Source organism: Hevea brasiliensis, chromosome 3 (assembly GCF_030052815.1).
Source record: "Hevea brasiliensis isolate MT/VB/25A 57/8 chromosome 3, ASM3005281v1, whole genome shotgun sequence".
NCBI classification, from domain to species: Eukaryota; Viridiplantae; Streptophyta; class Magnoliopsida; order Malpighiales; family Euphorbiaceae; genus Hevea; species Hevea brasiliensis.
The window spans coordinates 105679597-105696859 of NC_079495.1; the positions used below are offsets into that span (position 1 = coordinate 105679597).

The 17263-nt window shown below is 34.6% G+C and overlaps 1 protein-coding gene, 1 long non-coding RNA gene and 1 pseudogene across 3 annotated transcripts; 1 reads left to right on the top strand and 2 right to left on the bottom strand.

Annotated features, from left to right (window-relative positions):
• Nucleotides 1-1672: 1672 nt before the first annotated feature.
• Nucleotides 1673-6468, bottom strand: LOC110638406 (beta-glucuronosyltransferase GlcAT14A-like; annotated as a pseudogene).
• Nucleotides 6469-9079: 2611 nt separating this feature from the next.
• LOC110652600 (uncharacterized) lies at nt 9080-14135 on the bottom strand. 2 transcript variants are annotated; one of them, XR_009147719.1, is made up of 3 exons: nt 13638-14135; nt 10804-11784; nt 9080-10188 (listed from the first exon to the last, which is right to left on the bottom strand). It is a non-coding gene; the product is annotated as an uncharacterized LOC110652600 (long non-coding RNA). The 2 variants fall into 2 exon arrangements; XR_002494447.2 differs by lacking the exon at nt 13638-14135 and adding an exon at nt 12684-13631.
• Nucleotides 9111-11190, top strand: LOC110652599 (protein PNS1). Its single transcript, XM_021808215.2, has 3 exons — nt 9111-9254; nt 9577-10719; nt 10835-11190. Exons 1-3 carry the CDS (start codon nt 9153-9155, stop codon nt 10967-10969), a joined length of 1380 nt encoding a protein of 459 aa, XP_021663907.2. The 5' UTR covers nt 9111-9152; the 3' UTR covers nt 10970-11190.
• Nucleotides 14136-17263: the final 3128 nt, after the last annotated feature.

Consider the following 17263-nt stretch of genomic DNA (forward strand, 5'->3'; position numbering starts at 1 on the left):
GCCCACTGCTCTTCATTTAATCCACTAAGACCCTTTCGATCTGAATCTGTCACAATTCCACGCCCACCATCAACTCCAGTTGCTTGTGTGGCGTTGGCACGAGCAACTCCTCCCTTGCTACGTCCTGCTCCATTGCCACGCTTTTGACCACCTCCTCGTCCAGCAGAAGTTCCACGTGGTCTATTACCCCACCATTCTGGATAACCTATCAGCTGGAAACAACTTTCAGCATCATGTCCCTCTCGGTTGCAATTAGAACAAATTGAGGATTTGTCTTTATCCCCCCCTGAATTTCGACTTCCTGCTCGAATTGCAAAACTCATAGGATTGCCTCTTTCTTCCTTGGTTCGTGTCATAGTTCGCACCCGCTCTTGCTGAACAACCATAGCATAGGCACGATTCAAATTGGGCAAGGGTTCAGTGCTCAAAATATTGGAGCGCACTGTTCCATATCCTTCTTCATCCAAGCCCATAAAAAACTGATGAACTCTCTCTTCTTCACGCTTTCTTTCCAATTCAATGGTAAGATTGCATCTGCAGCCTGCACAGATACACACTGGTATCTGATCATAGTTGTTTATTTCATCCCATAACGTTTTGAGTCTTCCGAAATAGGACACGATCGGTTGACCTTCCTGCTTACAATTCGCCAGATCCGATCTCAGTTGTTGCATTCGTGGACCATTCCCAATCGAGAACCTCTATTTAATATCCTCCCACAGATCCTTTACGTTCTCCATGTGAGAGATGGTCGAGCGAAGCATCGGTTCAATGGTGTTAAACACCCAAGAAACCAGCATAGGGTTAACCATCCACCAATCTTCGAGTTCCAGTGAGTTATCTGCTGGTTGCTTAACAGATCCATCAATAAAACCATATTTCTTTTTGGCCCGCAATGCAGTCCACATAGCTCGCGCCTATTCTTCATAATTCTCGCCCTTCAACTGAACTTGGGTAATCAAGTGACCTGGGTTGTCATTCGAATTTAGTGTGTAAGAACCAGAAGTTTTCTTCCTTGATCTAGAACTCTCATTTTTCTTTTCATCAGCCATGGCTCTGATACCATGTAAAAGAACTAAGAAATTTTGGAATAAGAATTCTGATGTTTATTGCCCCAGAAATCAAAGATATATATAAAAAATTACAGCTAACAAATAGGTTCCTAATCAAGCTAAACTACCAAAATTGTATCAGAATCATACAACAAAAGGTAAGAACAGATATGCACACAAAAATTTCTAAACAAATGCCCTAAATAAATACAAAATAAGTGGCAGCTAACAGCTGCCTTTCCAATAATCTTCCTACTCATCTAATATACATCGGTGGGATAGAAATAAAGTGAGTTTACATTACCCTTGACTCTTAACTATTAAATAACTTGAATTAATCATTTTCGGTTTTGGGCCTAAATTTATTTGAGTTAGTTGGAGTAGGATTATGACTAACTCAAAACTTCAAATCTATTTTCTGACAACCAAACAGACAAATTCTTTTACTGAGAAAATTAAGTTATCATTATAAAACAAGTAATTGGTGACAAAAATGCCATGAAATGCACTTTAAAAAGCAAAAAAAAAAAATTATCAAACAAACTTTAGAAAATTGTTGAATACTTTCGTTTTAAATGCTTAATACATGAGAGAAAAGAAAAAAAACCCTTAATCGATCTTATATTTTAATAGACAAATAAAATCAAGCCTGTTATATAAATATCATAATTTTTTCCTTTTTAATAGAAAATTGAAGAACTAGAGACTGATCTGTCAGATAGTAGCTCTTTACATATACCTTTGTGTTATATTAAACAGCATTGTAAAATAACGATATCCCTATTTCACTACTTCTTTGAAAAAAATTTTTTCATCTTTTCGTTTACAAAGAAAAGGGAGAGGAAATTCGAATTTGGACCTCATCGAAGTAGATAGATGCATTTACTACCAAACTAAACTCAGAGCGTTGTTCCTTTACCATTTTTCAGAGAAATTATTCATCTACATTGCCGCTTAGAGAAATTCTTTTCTGAAAGAAGTTTTGTGAGCAGACTCCGCAACCTTCTTGGCCCTGGTCCAGGCTTCAGAATGCCATAATTCTCATTTTGCAGGCCTGAACATGCTTTCCTCTTGCCTCTTCCCAAACACCAACCCCCCATAAGTAAACTGTCCATTGTATCATTTTAGAAGCTCACGATCAATCTTATCAAGAACTGGGTCGATTTTCTTGAACTTCCTCGCAAATGGGCGGCTGCTCGGGATCATTCTTCTATAATCTTTAAACCCCAGGTTCCTTGGATGCTGCTTCGGAGGGGCATCCCAAGTTATGTAATGAAGATCATGGTTTGCCGTAGTGTTTTTATAGTCTTCATAGTTGCATATAAGTGTTTGGAAGTACCCTTCTGGTGAGGATGAGAAGTTGGCATAGTAAAGGAGAAGAGTTCTTGGCAAGTTGTCCCAACCCACAATGCAATACTCTGCAAACGATCACGACAAAATTGTCCAAGCTGAACCTTTAATTTTAGCAAGATAAAACTAAGGTAACTGAAATAATTGACAATATGAACGCAAGATTATGTCATTGAGTGTACACATGTTTTGTTCAGAAGAAGGACAAATGGATCCTAGCATACATGTGCGCAGATAAATATGACAAGCCTCTAAGTCAAGTGCCATTCAGATAACCTTATCTTGAAGAAAAGGGATCCTATCATGTCTATAAAGTTTTCTTGAGAATAAGGAATTTCTTGGTCCACAGAACACATGGGAGACTAATCTCATAGTAATTACGTTCTCATAATACATTCTTCTCTTGCAAAAATAGCATTGGCTAGGATTCAAGAGCAATTCACTAAATTCAAATTCATAATATACTTTTGAAAAGGCCTCCAAAAAAAAGTAGATCCCCATCTTCATTCGCGGCTGGTATTAAGGAAAGTTTAGTTCTAGCTCTAGAAGTTCTTGCAAGGTTCCATTATAAACAAATTAATGAGATGAAATCATAATTTCTTTGCAATTCAACTAACTTCATGGTCTGATATCACCTGTAACAAAGCTCAGAACAGGCAGTCAGGCACTGAAGTGCACTTTTGTTAATTTTATAAGCTCTGAGGTCACTATTTTGAGCCTTCTACATATTTACATGAAGTGGAACTGACATAAACTCAACTCAACTTAACTAAGCCTTTATCCCAAAAATTTGGGATCGGCTATATGGATTCGCTTTCTCCACTCTAAACGATTTTGGGTTAAATCCTCAAAAATTTGTAATGCTTCTAGGTCATGTTGTACTACTCTCATCCAAGTGTCACAAGAAAAGATTTGGGCCATATGGATGGGAGCCTTCGGGAATGAAACTTAGGTGGGCCAAAGCGGACAATACTAACTAGAGAAGGATACTAATGATATTGTCTGTGAGCGAGAAGCCCTCACGGTTTTAAAACGCGTCATTAGGGGTTACGAACCAACAACTTATAAACCTAGCATCTCTCCCGTGTTTTGCCGATGTGAGATTTGCCTAGGGTGTTACACCAAGTCAATTTAGGTCTACCCTTTTTTTTCTTTCTATCCTCTAACCTAATGTGCTCTACTTGTCTAACTGGAGCCTCCGTATGTCTACGCTTTACATGACCAAACTACCTCAATCTCCCTTCCTCAACTTATCCTGAAGTGGAACTGACATAAACATAAATAAATCTATGTGGTTTTCTTCCCAGAAAGAATATTAATATATTGAGTTCTTTCTGCAACTTTGCATTTTAAAATCACTCTAAGCTAGTTGGAAAGATCATTTTCTTTATGATAATTATTTTCTTAACCTATATGTGTGTGTGTGTGTGTGTGTGTGTGTGTGTGTGTGTGTGTGTGTATAGCACGTGTTTCCCAACATCAATTAGGCTATGGCACGTGCACTATCTGGATTATGCAGCCCCAAGATACACATGCTGCTGTCCATCCTTGACCCCTTCAAGGACTTCTCTAGATCATTCTTGCCACTGATTAAATAACAATTTTAAAGTTAATCATAAGGAATTTGCTGTTTCAATTCAATGGTGGACCAAATTACTAGTAGGAGGGTTGATCAAATGCCAACATTCATATATATTCAAATTTAGAGTAATTCCAGCTAACCAGCCACTTATCCAGTGGGACCAAATTACCAATGGCACTATGCACACTAAGATAGTGAAAATGAAAGAAAAGTGGCAGCAATCACATAGACTACAGCTTCATGAAAGTGAAAATATCAACCTTTCATAATAGAAAGCGACTTCTAATCTTGTTTTTTCTCAAACCTAATCTCAACCCTTTACACTGTCCTGCACTAGCACTCCTTTTCCATTTTCAACATGAGTTTAATTGATATTTGAATAATTGTGATGGTAACTGCACAGTTAAAACCCTCATTAATAAAGTCGTGTCTGTGTGTGCACATGCGCATGAGAAAAATGGAACTGCCTTAATTTCAATAACATGGCAAAGTGCAAGTTCATTCTATTAGCTTCCTTGAATTCATGTCACGTTTAAGCTAAGCATACCTTTGTCACATTGATTTCTTGTGTAAATATAGATACGTAAATAGACATCCGAGCCAATTAGCTACAAGTTGATTTTGATCTTTATGTTACTTAGTTTCCAAGATTAGGTTTCAGGTCTTAATCAACTATCTTTTGAAGCAAACAAGCAATTATGATTCACAACAAGCAATTATCATTTGAAAGCTGAACCTCTTAAATATATACAAAAAGGAGGTTCTGTTTTTATTACTTATTTTTCCTACACACCAAAAAGATAGAAGGTTTAATTCTAATGTTGACACTGCCAAGTTTAGGAGATTTGAAATCAAGCCCTCAGGATATGAAGAAATTCTTGTCGGTAGAAGTATGATATGATGACTATCTAGACAATATAAGGTCAAAGTAAATAACTGGAAACAGAGGGGAACATTTTCAAATACATCCAAAACATAGGGGCCCCAATCTGAAAAGGCCTACAAAATTAAATTAATAAATTTTAAACTTTAAGCTTGGTACCATGTACTATGGGATACATGTTTGTCCCTCCACTGCAGAGATTTCACATGCTTGTGAAAACACAAAAATGCATATATAGTATAAATAACTACATAAAATTATGAGTCCTTAATTTGTGGAGTATGGAAATGGAATGGATGCCAATGTATTGTTCATAATAAACAAAAGATTGGAGGAAAACCTGTATAGAGCTTGAACGCAGTTGGGAGACTCCTCTGCTTGATAACCCACCAAATTTCTGATTTGTTGAGTCTGTAAAGCCCTGGATCTATTATGATTGGCTTGGCTCTCTTATTTCTGATGAATATATATGTATTTTTTTTTCAATGGTTAAAATGCCATTCTGTATAAATTAAAATAACAATATATATAATAAAGTTTCAGAAAATTGAATAAAAAAAGATCTTACAGTTTCCAGCCCAAGTGACTGCTAAGCTGTAAGAAGTTGAGATGTCTTGGCAAGCCAGAAAAGGCATCAATTAGATCTGGAAACATAATTGGGTCACTTAATCACATTATTAACAGGGAAAAAAAGAGTAGAAGGCTAGAAAATTAATTTAAAATTAACAAATTTATGACGGGAAAAGAAATCTATATGGAAAATTTTGCAGGCAATAATGGAGTTCATGCTTATGCGATTATCAAAATGGCCACTCACCATACCATCTTGAGTCACCAAGGGATAATCGGAGGCACTAAGATTGATAAACCAGTCCCATTTGCAAGTCCTCAACAGTATGGCCATGGCATGGAGAGTAGTAGCAAGCATAGTGGGGCCTCTATAAGTGACTAAATTTGATTTCCCATAATCCAAACATTGCCCACCATGCTAAAAACTGGGTCACTGGACACAAATTCAGCTATTGCTCTGTGCTCCACCTCTGGGGCATCAAAGTCCACATGAATCAGATAATAATTCCCTGGATGATACAGTGCCTTTATGGTCCTCGTTAGCTTCTTGGCATCGCCTCTAGAAGCAGAAACGAAGTAAGCAAAGGTTACCGGGTATGGTTTTTGACCTTTGAGCATGTTTAAGTTGATGACTGGATGAATCTGGAAATGCGTACGGTTAGTTTTCCTGGGACGTACAAAAGAGAGAGGAAGACTGAGGTTGCCATGAATAGAACGGCAAAACTTTTGATACCCATTTCATGGACGAGTAAGAAGAAACTGAAAAGGAAGTTCTTGGAGACGAACTGGGGGCAGTTGGCTGGCAGAGGAAAGGATAGAAAGGTAGTTTAAGTGGTTAATGGTGGGAGTAGATCTCTTCTTTGGGTTCCTAACTTTGAATCCAATTGCCGCTGTATTTAGTTGGCAGGGAGACTTCTATTTGGCCCTTGACTAGGGATGGGCATGAGTCCAGTTTTTGCAGGAATTCATCTGATTGGACTTTTAGGCATTATACAATCAGTATTACTACGGATTTGGATTTACAAAAGAATATCTACAATGAATTTGGATCGGACATGGATCTTACGTGTTAGGTTTTTATTGTTTGAATCTAGTTATATAAACACATAGTTAAATATAAAAAATATATAAAATTTATAAAATTTTATATTTTATATTTTATATAAAATAAAATTTAAATATTTTATAAAATTATTAAAATTTTAAAATATAAATTATTAATAAAATAATTTTTTATATAAAATATTAATTAAAATATATAAAATTAAATAAATTTAAATTTTTTTTAATAATAATTAAATTTAAAATAAATTTTAATTTTAATTCAAGTAAAATAATTTTTATCATGCTCTACTCGTTGTTAAAGGTGCTAAATTAATTTATTAACTCGTTGGAAAGTTGCCAAACAACCCCAATGGGCTTTTGATTTTGGTAGAATGGTTGCTAACAGAAAGGCTCAAAAGCCTCCAAGTTCCTTGTTGATTGTTTGGAGGTTGGGCCAATTTTGTAGTATGTTTTTGTTGTTGACTCAGACAAGGCCTAGCACGGCCCAAACTACTAATAACACCCCAAATTAATGACACCTCCAATTTGCCGCCTTGGGTAGTTGTCGTTGAATCCACAAGACCTAAAATATCAATTGCTAAATGCTGGTGTGCTGGCAAGTTGGTGCACTATGGTTCGTTTGTTGTTATTTAATGTATCACACACTTCCACTTTGTGAAATGCTACCTTTTTCTTTTTGGTCCCCAAGCATTTTAAAGGCTAATGAGATGCTTGTTTATAATTAAAATTCTATTATTGGATGCTATTATTAAAATATTATGAAACTAATTAGCTGAAATTAATGTTCACATTTTTAATTGAGTTTATTTAAAGTGTAGTTAATTTCTTTTTCATGCATAAATTTGAAGCGAATTGTAAATTAATTGGATTATTTTCTTTTTTCATGATTAATTTATTTTCACTACACAACATTTTATTTTTGTTTTAAAAATGGTATTCATCATAAATTTTTGATGAAATTTTCACTTTGTAACTTTTTCCATAAATGAAATAATCAAATTGGTATAATTAAATTTAAAAATTTTAAACAAAAAATGATTGGATCAGTTTATAATTAAAAAAGACTTGCCAATTTCTTACTATTTCAATTTTAGCTTTGGATCAATTTGAGAACATATACTTATTGTCCCACTCTTATCTCTCTTTTGACTAAAATTTGGACCACCATAAAATAATGCAAAAGAAAAAAAAAGACAGATTCCTAATCCTACCAGTGGAATTTCTCCTCTAGAGATTACAAAAACTAAAGAAAGAAAAAGAAAAGAAGAAGTAGCAGATTCCATGATTTTGAAGAGAGATCATATAAAGGTTTCTGGTCAAAGTAAGGAATTTCCCAGAATCAATTCATAGCTTTTGTTTATACAATATAACTTAAACTTCATCACTCTGCACTTTTAATAAAATAAACAATAATAGCAAACACCAAATATTTGCAGGAAAAAGAACTCATGCAAGTTCAATATGGACTGATTCCATAAAATTTCATCCAGTTTTAAAACCCTAAATCCAACTGATTTGGTGGTTTGATGATTCAATTGTATCGAATCTCTAGATATTAATAACAACCTTTTAAATTTAAGAGGAGATTATTCTTGTTATACATCTCAATCCAATAGAAAGAATTGCAAATGAATGATAGAAACTTGATTTTTTTAAAGAGAATCCTTTGCAGTTCTTTTTGGTACCCCTAACCCATATATCTACCCTACCTAAAACAAGTCTCTTTTGACATATATTATCCAATTATTACTTTATTATGATAGGTAATATATATATATATATTAATCACTTAATATTTTCATATGTATATACGAATGGGTCTAATTCACACTTGGGATCGAGAGTGTATTCAAGTAAATATCTCTCAATAAAAACAATTTCAAAATTCAAATCCTCAATATGCAGATAAATTATGCTTGATAATCAGTTTTACACTACTGATCCAATATCACATGTTGGTTATATATAGAGAGAGAGGACCACCAAACTGTCAATCATAAATGAATACCTGTATACCTAGTCCTTGATCTGAATTATAGCTGGAAATTAATTCACAGAAACAGTTATTTATTCTCTTAAAAACAAGAACAGAAGACCAATAATTAGTTAGCAGTTGAACCTAACAAAATTTAAGCCCTCAATTTGATTTAAAGAAAGGAAGGATACCCTTTTCCTTTTTCACTTTCTTTAATTCAATAAGGTAAGTAAAGAACAAATAAATGCTCAACTAAATCACGAGGACAAACGTAGGGAAAAGAAGAGACCTTCCTCAACAAGTCATCATTACTGACCTGTCCCTACCTCCTCTGCCTGCCACGTCATCAGCCCACATCACCAAAACCAAAACCCACACACAAGCCAATACGTGATCAAATAAAATAGTTTTTGAAACCTGAAAGTCATGTGAAACAGTAGGACTCGACTTGTTTCATGCAGTATAAAAAGATTTTCTTGAGGAAGAAATTTTTTGTGATAGATAGCAATAGCTTGACTTGTTCAAGCAGATTCAGCGATAGAATAAATAATAATATGAGTTTATGAGGTCGTGATGGAATGATATCGTGGGTGCCAAGAAAGTGAGAGAAAAACCAAGAAATGTTATAAACAAATAAAGAGTTCTTGACTTGGAGATTTTTAAGTTTAGCTATCAATGGAAAGAAATAAAGACTCCAGTTTTGTTACAGCTATTAATATGCAGAACTTCCTCATTCAAGTTCAAGAAGATAGACGTCAATCTACAAACCCTATCGAGGTTCTCTCTCTCACTCTTGAACCTGTTTCTTGTTTTATATTTTCTTTCCCCATCATCGTTTTCCATCAAGATTCTCTGCAATTCCCTGAACTCATTTCTTGTTTCTTTGAAGTTCCTGATCTAAGTCAACTGACCCCATTTTTCTCTCCGAGGTAGCATTTCCGGCCCATATCCGTTCTTGCTTCTTCATTTCTTGTTCTGGATCTTCCTCATTAATCCTCTAAGTAACTAATTTCGTGTATCTTTTAGTGTGTAGCTTATGACATCTACTAGGAGTTCATTTGCTAAAGTGTCAACCTAATTGCTTTGTTTTTTTTTGCAGGTTCAAGAATCAAGCATTCAGATCGAGACTGCAAAGGTGGCGGCGCAATTTGTTCAGAGGCTTTTCCGAGTCCTTTTCTTCGTACACATAATCCTAACCACCATCCTAGTAATCTTCCTCACCATCCGTGGCCTGCTCTCTGTACACAGCCACCATTTCCACCCCAAGAAGTGGTATCCCCCACTCCTGACTGCAATAGCATGCTCTGGAATTGTAGCTTTCACTTGGCAACAAATCACCCTCTGCTACCCTTCAAAGGCCATAAGAGCAGCATTTTGGCTTAGCCCCTTGCTAACATGTGCAGTTGGGATACTGCTGGTGCTAATTGGCTCTGCTGCAAGTCTGGCACTAGGTACAATTGCGGTTGTTTTTGCCCTCATTCAATCCCTTTATGCTTGTTGGGTGAATCCCAGATTCAATTATGCCATCAAGGTTCTATCAGTTTCTACAACTTTCCCGCCTGCCAAAACTACTGCACTGGTCCTCAACTCGATTGTCACAAGCATCATCTATTCCAGCTTCTTGGTGTCTGGGATAGGCGGTGCCACCATTACTGGAACTGGAATAGATATCTTGTTCATTTTGATGATCCTGCTGAGCCTGACATGGACTCTGCAAGTGATGAAAAACACATTGCAGGTTACAGTTGCACGCATTAAGTACTTACACTTTGCTTGTGGGGCAGATATGGACACAAGAGTTGCTTTAAGAGACACATTCAAACACCTGATGGGGAGTGTTTTCATAGGCTCCACCCTTGTCCCGATTCTTACTGTAATCCGGGGCTCTGCACGTGCAATTAATCTGGTTGCAGGGGGTACAGATGAGTTTTTGTTCTCCTGTGCTGACTGCTATTCTGCTATAGCTTCAACACTAGTGACCTACGGGAATAGGTGGGGTTTTGTGCAGGTAGGGGTTTACAATAAGGGATTTGTGCAGGCATCCATGGATACATGGGAGACGTTCAGGAGAGTAGGGATGGAATCACTAATTGATTCAGACCTCACAGGGTCATTCTGTTTCTTTTCTGGGATAGCAGGAGGTGCAGTATGCACCCTGGTGGGAGGAACATGGACACTTGTAGTTCATGAGAGTTATGCAACTGAAGTTTCAATTTATGCCTTCTTGATAGGCTATCTAATGGTAAGAGCTCAGCAAGCAGTTGAACCATAGAAAGACTTTGTAAACAATTTCTTTCCAAAAAATAAAATAAAAATGGAAACTGACCAGGTTTGATGTCAATGTTTGTGTTCCTCAGTGTCGGATAGCAATGGCGTGGCCACAAGCATGCGTTTCAGCTTACTACGTTGCTTATGCAGAGAATCCACAAGGCCTAAGGTTCGACCCGTCCATTCCAGTTCGCATTCAAGAGCTTCAGAGACATGGAGGTTAACAATCCTGGAAGCCAACTTTGATATGGTTTACTGATATGGACTTACGGTTACATCGAGTCCAAAAACTTGCACTGGATATACCACTAAAGATGATTCAATTGATACTTAGAAACATGTGAATTTCTCAAAGTTCCACTTTTTGGTTTAAGAATGACTTAAACTTATGCTGTAAATCAGTCTTCTTTTAGATTGAATCTCATCTCTAATTTTTTCTGTTTTAGTAAGCTTTGGAAGTGCTAATGCAGATAATCCTCCAAAACATCAAATTTCACTCAAATAAATATGTACTATGGTCATAAACCAGAATCCCACCAGAAATCAGGTCACAAAGGATTATATAACAATGACGCAAAGGTCAAAACTTTGCAATTAATTTGATTCTAGGTGAACCATGATTTCCAACTCCGTTTTCAGCTATAATGTTTATTGTTAAGAAAGCAAAATAGCAAAAGCAGATGCGTCCATCATGTTTCAATGTACTAAATGGACAAACAGAAGCAAAATGAAGCCAACTCATAGTTTGTCCATAAATTAAATGCAGATCAATACCTTTCAAAAAAATTGAGGCATGATAACATTAAGAAATGAATTGAGTCAAATACATGAAATTTTTGCATAAAATTTATCACAAATCATCAAAGATGGAACCGTACAAAACCTCTATAATAAATGTGACCTTTAATTTGTAAATGTTAGAACAAACAAGGCTACAACAAAATCCCAGGAAGAAAAGCAAACCATGCAGGTCATTTGGGTCCAAGATGACCACGCCCACCACATTCTGAGCACATAACGTTACCTGTCCCTCCACAGCCTACCAAAAAAACAAATATCAAATGAGAATAATTTTTCTTTGCCAAATACAAGACAGTATATTAAGATAACCAATAATCAGGTAACCACATTATTTTTCTTCATAAGCAACAATCATGACTGAAGTTCCACATACAGTAGAAAAGCAAATCATGATTGAGAAATTCCCACAGGCACAGGTGTATTCTCCAATATCCAACAAATTAAAGTCTTCCTTTAGACTTAACTCCAACGTTCTCTACTTTAGAAAAGTGTTTCAATAAAAATTCAAATGCAACCACAACTATTTTCAGTTTCAGATTATTTATTCCTAATACTCCAATGTTTCAATATCTAATATCAAAACTATTATTTATTATTACTAAAATCATCAAAACTATTATTTATTATTACTAAAATCATAAGATTATCGTATCCCCCATAATAAAGATAACAGGAATGGTAGATTCCCCCAGGAAAAAAGATTACAAGAAGCCCTGGATTATCCTAATTAAATCTAAGCAGCCAAGTTATCCAGTTGTAACTCCAGGATTTCAACAATTCTCAAGAAATTGTGGATTTGCTTTCAACAAAACTAATTCAAGGTAGTACATGGGAACCTAGTCATACAAAGAGACATGAGCATTGGAATGCATATAAGGCCCTCATTCACAATATGGTCAAAATTGAATTGGATGGACATGAATACAACAAAAATACATAAAGAGAGGTCTATTTTAATCAACCATGGTCCATGACGGAGAAATAACACTACTAATAACAATATTGCTGAGTAGCTTAATCAAAGAATTGCTTCTGAGAATTTATGTTTTTGTTGCATTAGATATAGGAGCACAGTGGAGCCATAGCAGTCAACAAATTCATCTGTTACCATATGCCATTTGAAGAGAGCAAATTTACCTAGCCAGCGGACTTTTACTATGATACCCTGGCTCTCCAATGTAGAGTCAACATATAACCCTGAACCTGAGCAAGTGGTGCAAAGAAGTGCACCTTTGGCATCACAATCAGTGCATCGCTGATTATCTCCAATTCTTTTTTCAGCTTAAGATATACCAACCGGCTTCTCAATTCTCTCCTCCCACATGGACTTATCATAACAAAATAGATATTCAAGCCTGCTTCTTTGTTTAGGTACATCTGCCACTTCCCTCGATTATATTACTTCAATATTACTACTTTCATTCCTATATGCACAAAGGCTAACACACTGGTCATATTCTACTCTTGCTTCAAGATCGAGCAATATGGATAATTAAGATAGCCTTTTACAAGGCTTTAAACAAAGGAAGCATGAATAAAGCAGCATGGTGTACTACCAAAATCAAAACATTAATAAATTTGAGAAACACTCAATTCAAGTAAAAAAAACACTATATTAAATCTCACTAATATTATACCAAAAAAAAAAATCTCACTTATCCGTCGAAACAATTACGTGCTTTTTCAATATGGTATCTTTTAATTCTGGGCATAAATATTCACAACCATAAGTATTAAAAGCAAATGCAATTATAAAATCAATGACTATATGCAATGATCATTACCCAAATAATAGGAACAAATATTTAGAACGAAAGATGCATAACCAAAAGTTTTGATTCATTAAAAATGAATGCAATATGTAAAATTAAAATAAATAAATAACCAAAAGGATAATACCAAAACACTAACAACAAAGACTAATAAAAAAGTGAAATGAGATAGCAATCAAAACCAGCAATTGAATATCCAAAAAATCATTACCCAGATGCCAATTCTCTTCAACAGAGCACAATCTACAACGAAAGAAACTATAGACCAAAACATAAAAATGAAAGAAAGAAAGAAAGAAAGAGGAACAGAAAAACTAACATCATGAGAAGAAGAGGGAGAAACAGAGCCGTTGGGAGTGATGGCACAAATTTTCCACATGGAGCGGCTTCCACTGAATCGAGACCCATAACCAAACTTTTTCTTTCTTTTTTCTTTTTTTTTTTTGAGAAAGACAAGCAAACTTATTTTGGTTGTGTTGATTAAGTTTTACTGAAGAAGAAGAAGAAGAAGTGGACAAAACTATCGACGACCAATTATCAATGAAGAATCCATAGGTGCAAAAGAAATGCACAAACACAATACAGTATACAACAGTTCCTCAAATTCTTCAAAATCCGCGAAACAGAATCGATATTTAAGGAAATGGGTAATTGCGAATAAGATAGAACTTTGAAGAACTCAATTAATATTTGGGATTTTTGAGCCTTGTATTTGCAGTTTGCACCTTTCGCTGTTAAAGACGCAGAGCCAGAGAGCTAGAACGGTTAGTGGCTCCATTTTCCGTTTGCTAAATTTGGGTCGGGTTTAATTTTAACCCAAATGCAATCTCAGAAAAACAATGGCCCAAATTTAATCCCAATTTGCCAGTTAAAGCTGCCCTTAAGCAATTGAATATGGGCCTTAGGGCTCACTAAGCACAAAGTTATTGGACATGGAGCAACCTTCCAAGCATGATTCTTCGCTCATCCAAAATATATGCCATTGGTTATGATTGAGGTTGAAACTGCGCATATGGAAAAGTTTTTTTTTTTTTTGTTAAATATTATTAAACAAAATTTTTTAAAAATTATTTTGTTAATTTAAAATATGTCTTAAAATTAAATTTTAAAGATCAATAATAATAATATTTTTGTGATAATATTTTTCTTAATATCTAAATATGTACAATTTTTAATAGAAAAATTAAAATATTAATTTTTATATTAATAATAATACTTTTTTAATAAAAATATATTAATATTTTATTATTAACATTAAAAAATTATTCTTTAATTTTTTTAAAAAAATTAAGTCTAAATTAAAAATTATTGATTAACTAGAAAAAAAAAGCTTTAAAATAGCTTATTTAGACATAGACCAAAAATAACTATCAATGCTTGGATGGATATCCTTCAAATTTGAACTGGAAACTGCACGTGTACTACCATATTAGCAGTGGCAATTTGCAAATAATATCATATTCACATAAATAAAAATTTGATGACTCAAAATAACTATTTATCGATTTAATTTGTTATTGAGAAAGGTTATATTAAGCCTTATTTAATTAATTATTCGAATTTATGCTTGCTAATTTTTTCAATTATTTTGTTTTATATGTCGATAGATTTACAATTACGTCACATTAATTTGAAGCTAATATCCTTACTTAATTAACACGTAAGCTATGTGAATTCAAGACGTAAGAATCAATCAGCATATATGCAACAATCTAATTTTTTTTAAATAATTTTTTTTAATTAAGTTAATAATTTATTAATATTTATTCATTATTTTAAATTAATATTTTCATAATAATATTTTTTAAAATAAATATTATTTTACATGTATTATTATTTTATTTATTATTTATATTATCATTATTGTTATTGAAAATATTTTTTTATAAATTTAATGGGGATATTTTAAGTTTATTAGTATATATACATATATGTAAACTAATTATTAGTTAAATAGTACATGATATGATGATGAGAGGAAATTCTTCCTTGGGTACCGTGTGAAAGTGTGCAAGAAATGAAAGAAAAAAAAAGATTTTTTAAGCTAATAGACCCCCTCTTCTTTCTTTCTCTCTCTCGTTAGCCCTCTTACTCTTTCTCTTTTTTCTCTAGCCAACCACTATCACCATTAGCGAGCCACCTAGACTAGACCTATAGTGATCAATGACCTTCTAGCAGCCATGAACCACGGCCAACTATGTAGCAACGGCATGAAAATAGAGGAGAGACAGAGAGAGAGAGAGGGATGCGAGCGAGACAGCCAACTTCAGGTGCTCATTTTCGGCACCGTCCAGTGTTGGATAGACGCGATTCCGATGGCAATGGCTTTCTCTCACTGCCAACTTTCTTTTCCAACCAACGAAGCTCCATTTGGTGGTCGGAGGAAAGAGAACTTAAAAGACAGAAAATGAGTCTCTCCAAGGATTTCCAATGAGACTCCCGATCATCTCACTGTCAGATCAGCGATACGAGATTATCGTTGAACTCAAAGCGACGAAATCTTCGAGATGGGACTTACCCTGCTCTAATCAGACACAATTAAAAAAAAGCGATCATCAAACGATCCAGATCGCACAATGAGATTTTGGAGCCTTTTCAATTCTCATAAATTAAAAATAATTATATGATAATTATTAACAATTTATGGGGCTTCATTTAGGTGCGATCAGATCGATGATATCTTACTGGTACTTTGGAGTTTGGACTGAGTTTTCAACCCAGTCTAGACTCCCCGCGGGCTGTTTCAGAAGGTGGTCATATTTATAGTCGATCTCAACATTTTCAGATATCCCGGATGTGTTCCAGGTAGTAGAATTTGTAAAGTAGTCCCTAACTCAAGTTGTATAATTTATGCATTGATTAAGTTAGCTCGTTAAATCTATAAAATATTTCTGACTTAATAAAATTATGTAACACTCTCACTATAACAATTCCGTATATTTTACTGTTCCGATGACCGGTGTCGGTTCGGATAGTTAGAACGTCTGGTCAAATATTTAGACTAGAGTGAGAAATCATAAATAACTCAAATATAAATAAGAAAAATTTAGAAAAAATTTTAGAAATAAAATACAATTAAGTTAAATGAGCCGGTACCCTAACGATGGGTAACCTAGTGGGAAGTTGCGGTGTTTGCAGCTAGAAGCCCTAAACCCTAGAGAAAATTCATGAAATAATTTTTGGGATTCCAGAGAAGAGTCATTGAGTTTTTGATGGCATCAGAATGCAAAGAAAATACTTAGAAAATTTTTGAAATCGGTACAGACGATTTTGGCTCGATAAGCCAAACGGAGGGTATTTTGGTTATTTTGTCTTCAGATATGATTTTTGGCTAACTTGTCCAGTTAAGTAAATAATTATTATGACATAAAATGTGAATAAATATTGCTAAAAATTTAATTGAAAATGAGTAGAAAAGAAAATGAAAGAAAATGAAAGAAATTGGGAATTATGACATCACATGATGTCATTAAAATGCCCCCACCCAATCACAATTTAACAAATTAACTAAAGAGATAAAAATGAAACAAAAATGAGATAAAAACAAAAAAATTAGCAGCCTTCTTCTTCTCAAACAGCAGAACTAGAGAGAGAGAGAGAGAGAGAGAGAGAGAGAGAGAGAGAATCCTCCATTGATGCACTCACCAAAGCTTCAAATCATAGCCAACTACACCATAAAACCTCATAACCTCTCCATGAAAAATTGATTTTACAACTTGGGCAAGTTAGAGGCAGTAATTTGAAGAGGAAAAAGTGAAGTTAGAGCTTAGAAAAATTTTGCACTCAAGAGGTTAGTGCCACTTTTGTTTATATTTCTCTTATATTCCTTGTTACAACATCAATTTAAGCTAGAAATGTGAAATTGGAAGAAAAATAGGCATGTTAAACTCCCTTTAAAATTTCGGCAGCCCTAAGGTTCTATAAGGTTTCCATGATTCAAGTGAA

Coding starts and splice junctions, on each gene's coding strand:
- LOC110652599 (XM_021808215.2), top strand. CDS start 9,153: ATGGAAAGAAATAAAGACTCCAGTTTTGTTACAGCTATTAATATGCAG. Junction 9,255..9,576: donor AATCTACAAACCCTATCGAG/GTTCTCTCTCTC, acceptor TTTTTTTTGCAG/GTTCAAGAATCAAGCATTCA. Junction 10,720..10,834: donor TCTTGATAGGCTATCTAATG/GTAAGAGCTCAG, acceptor TGTGTTCCTCAG/TGTCGGATAGCAATGGCGTG.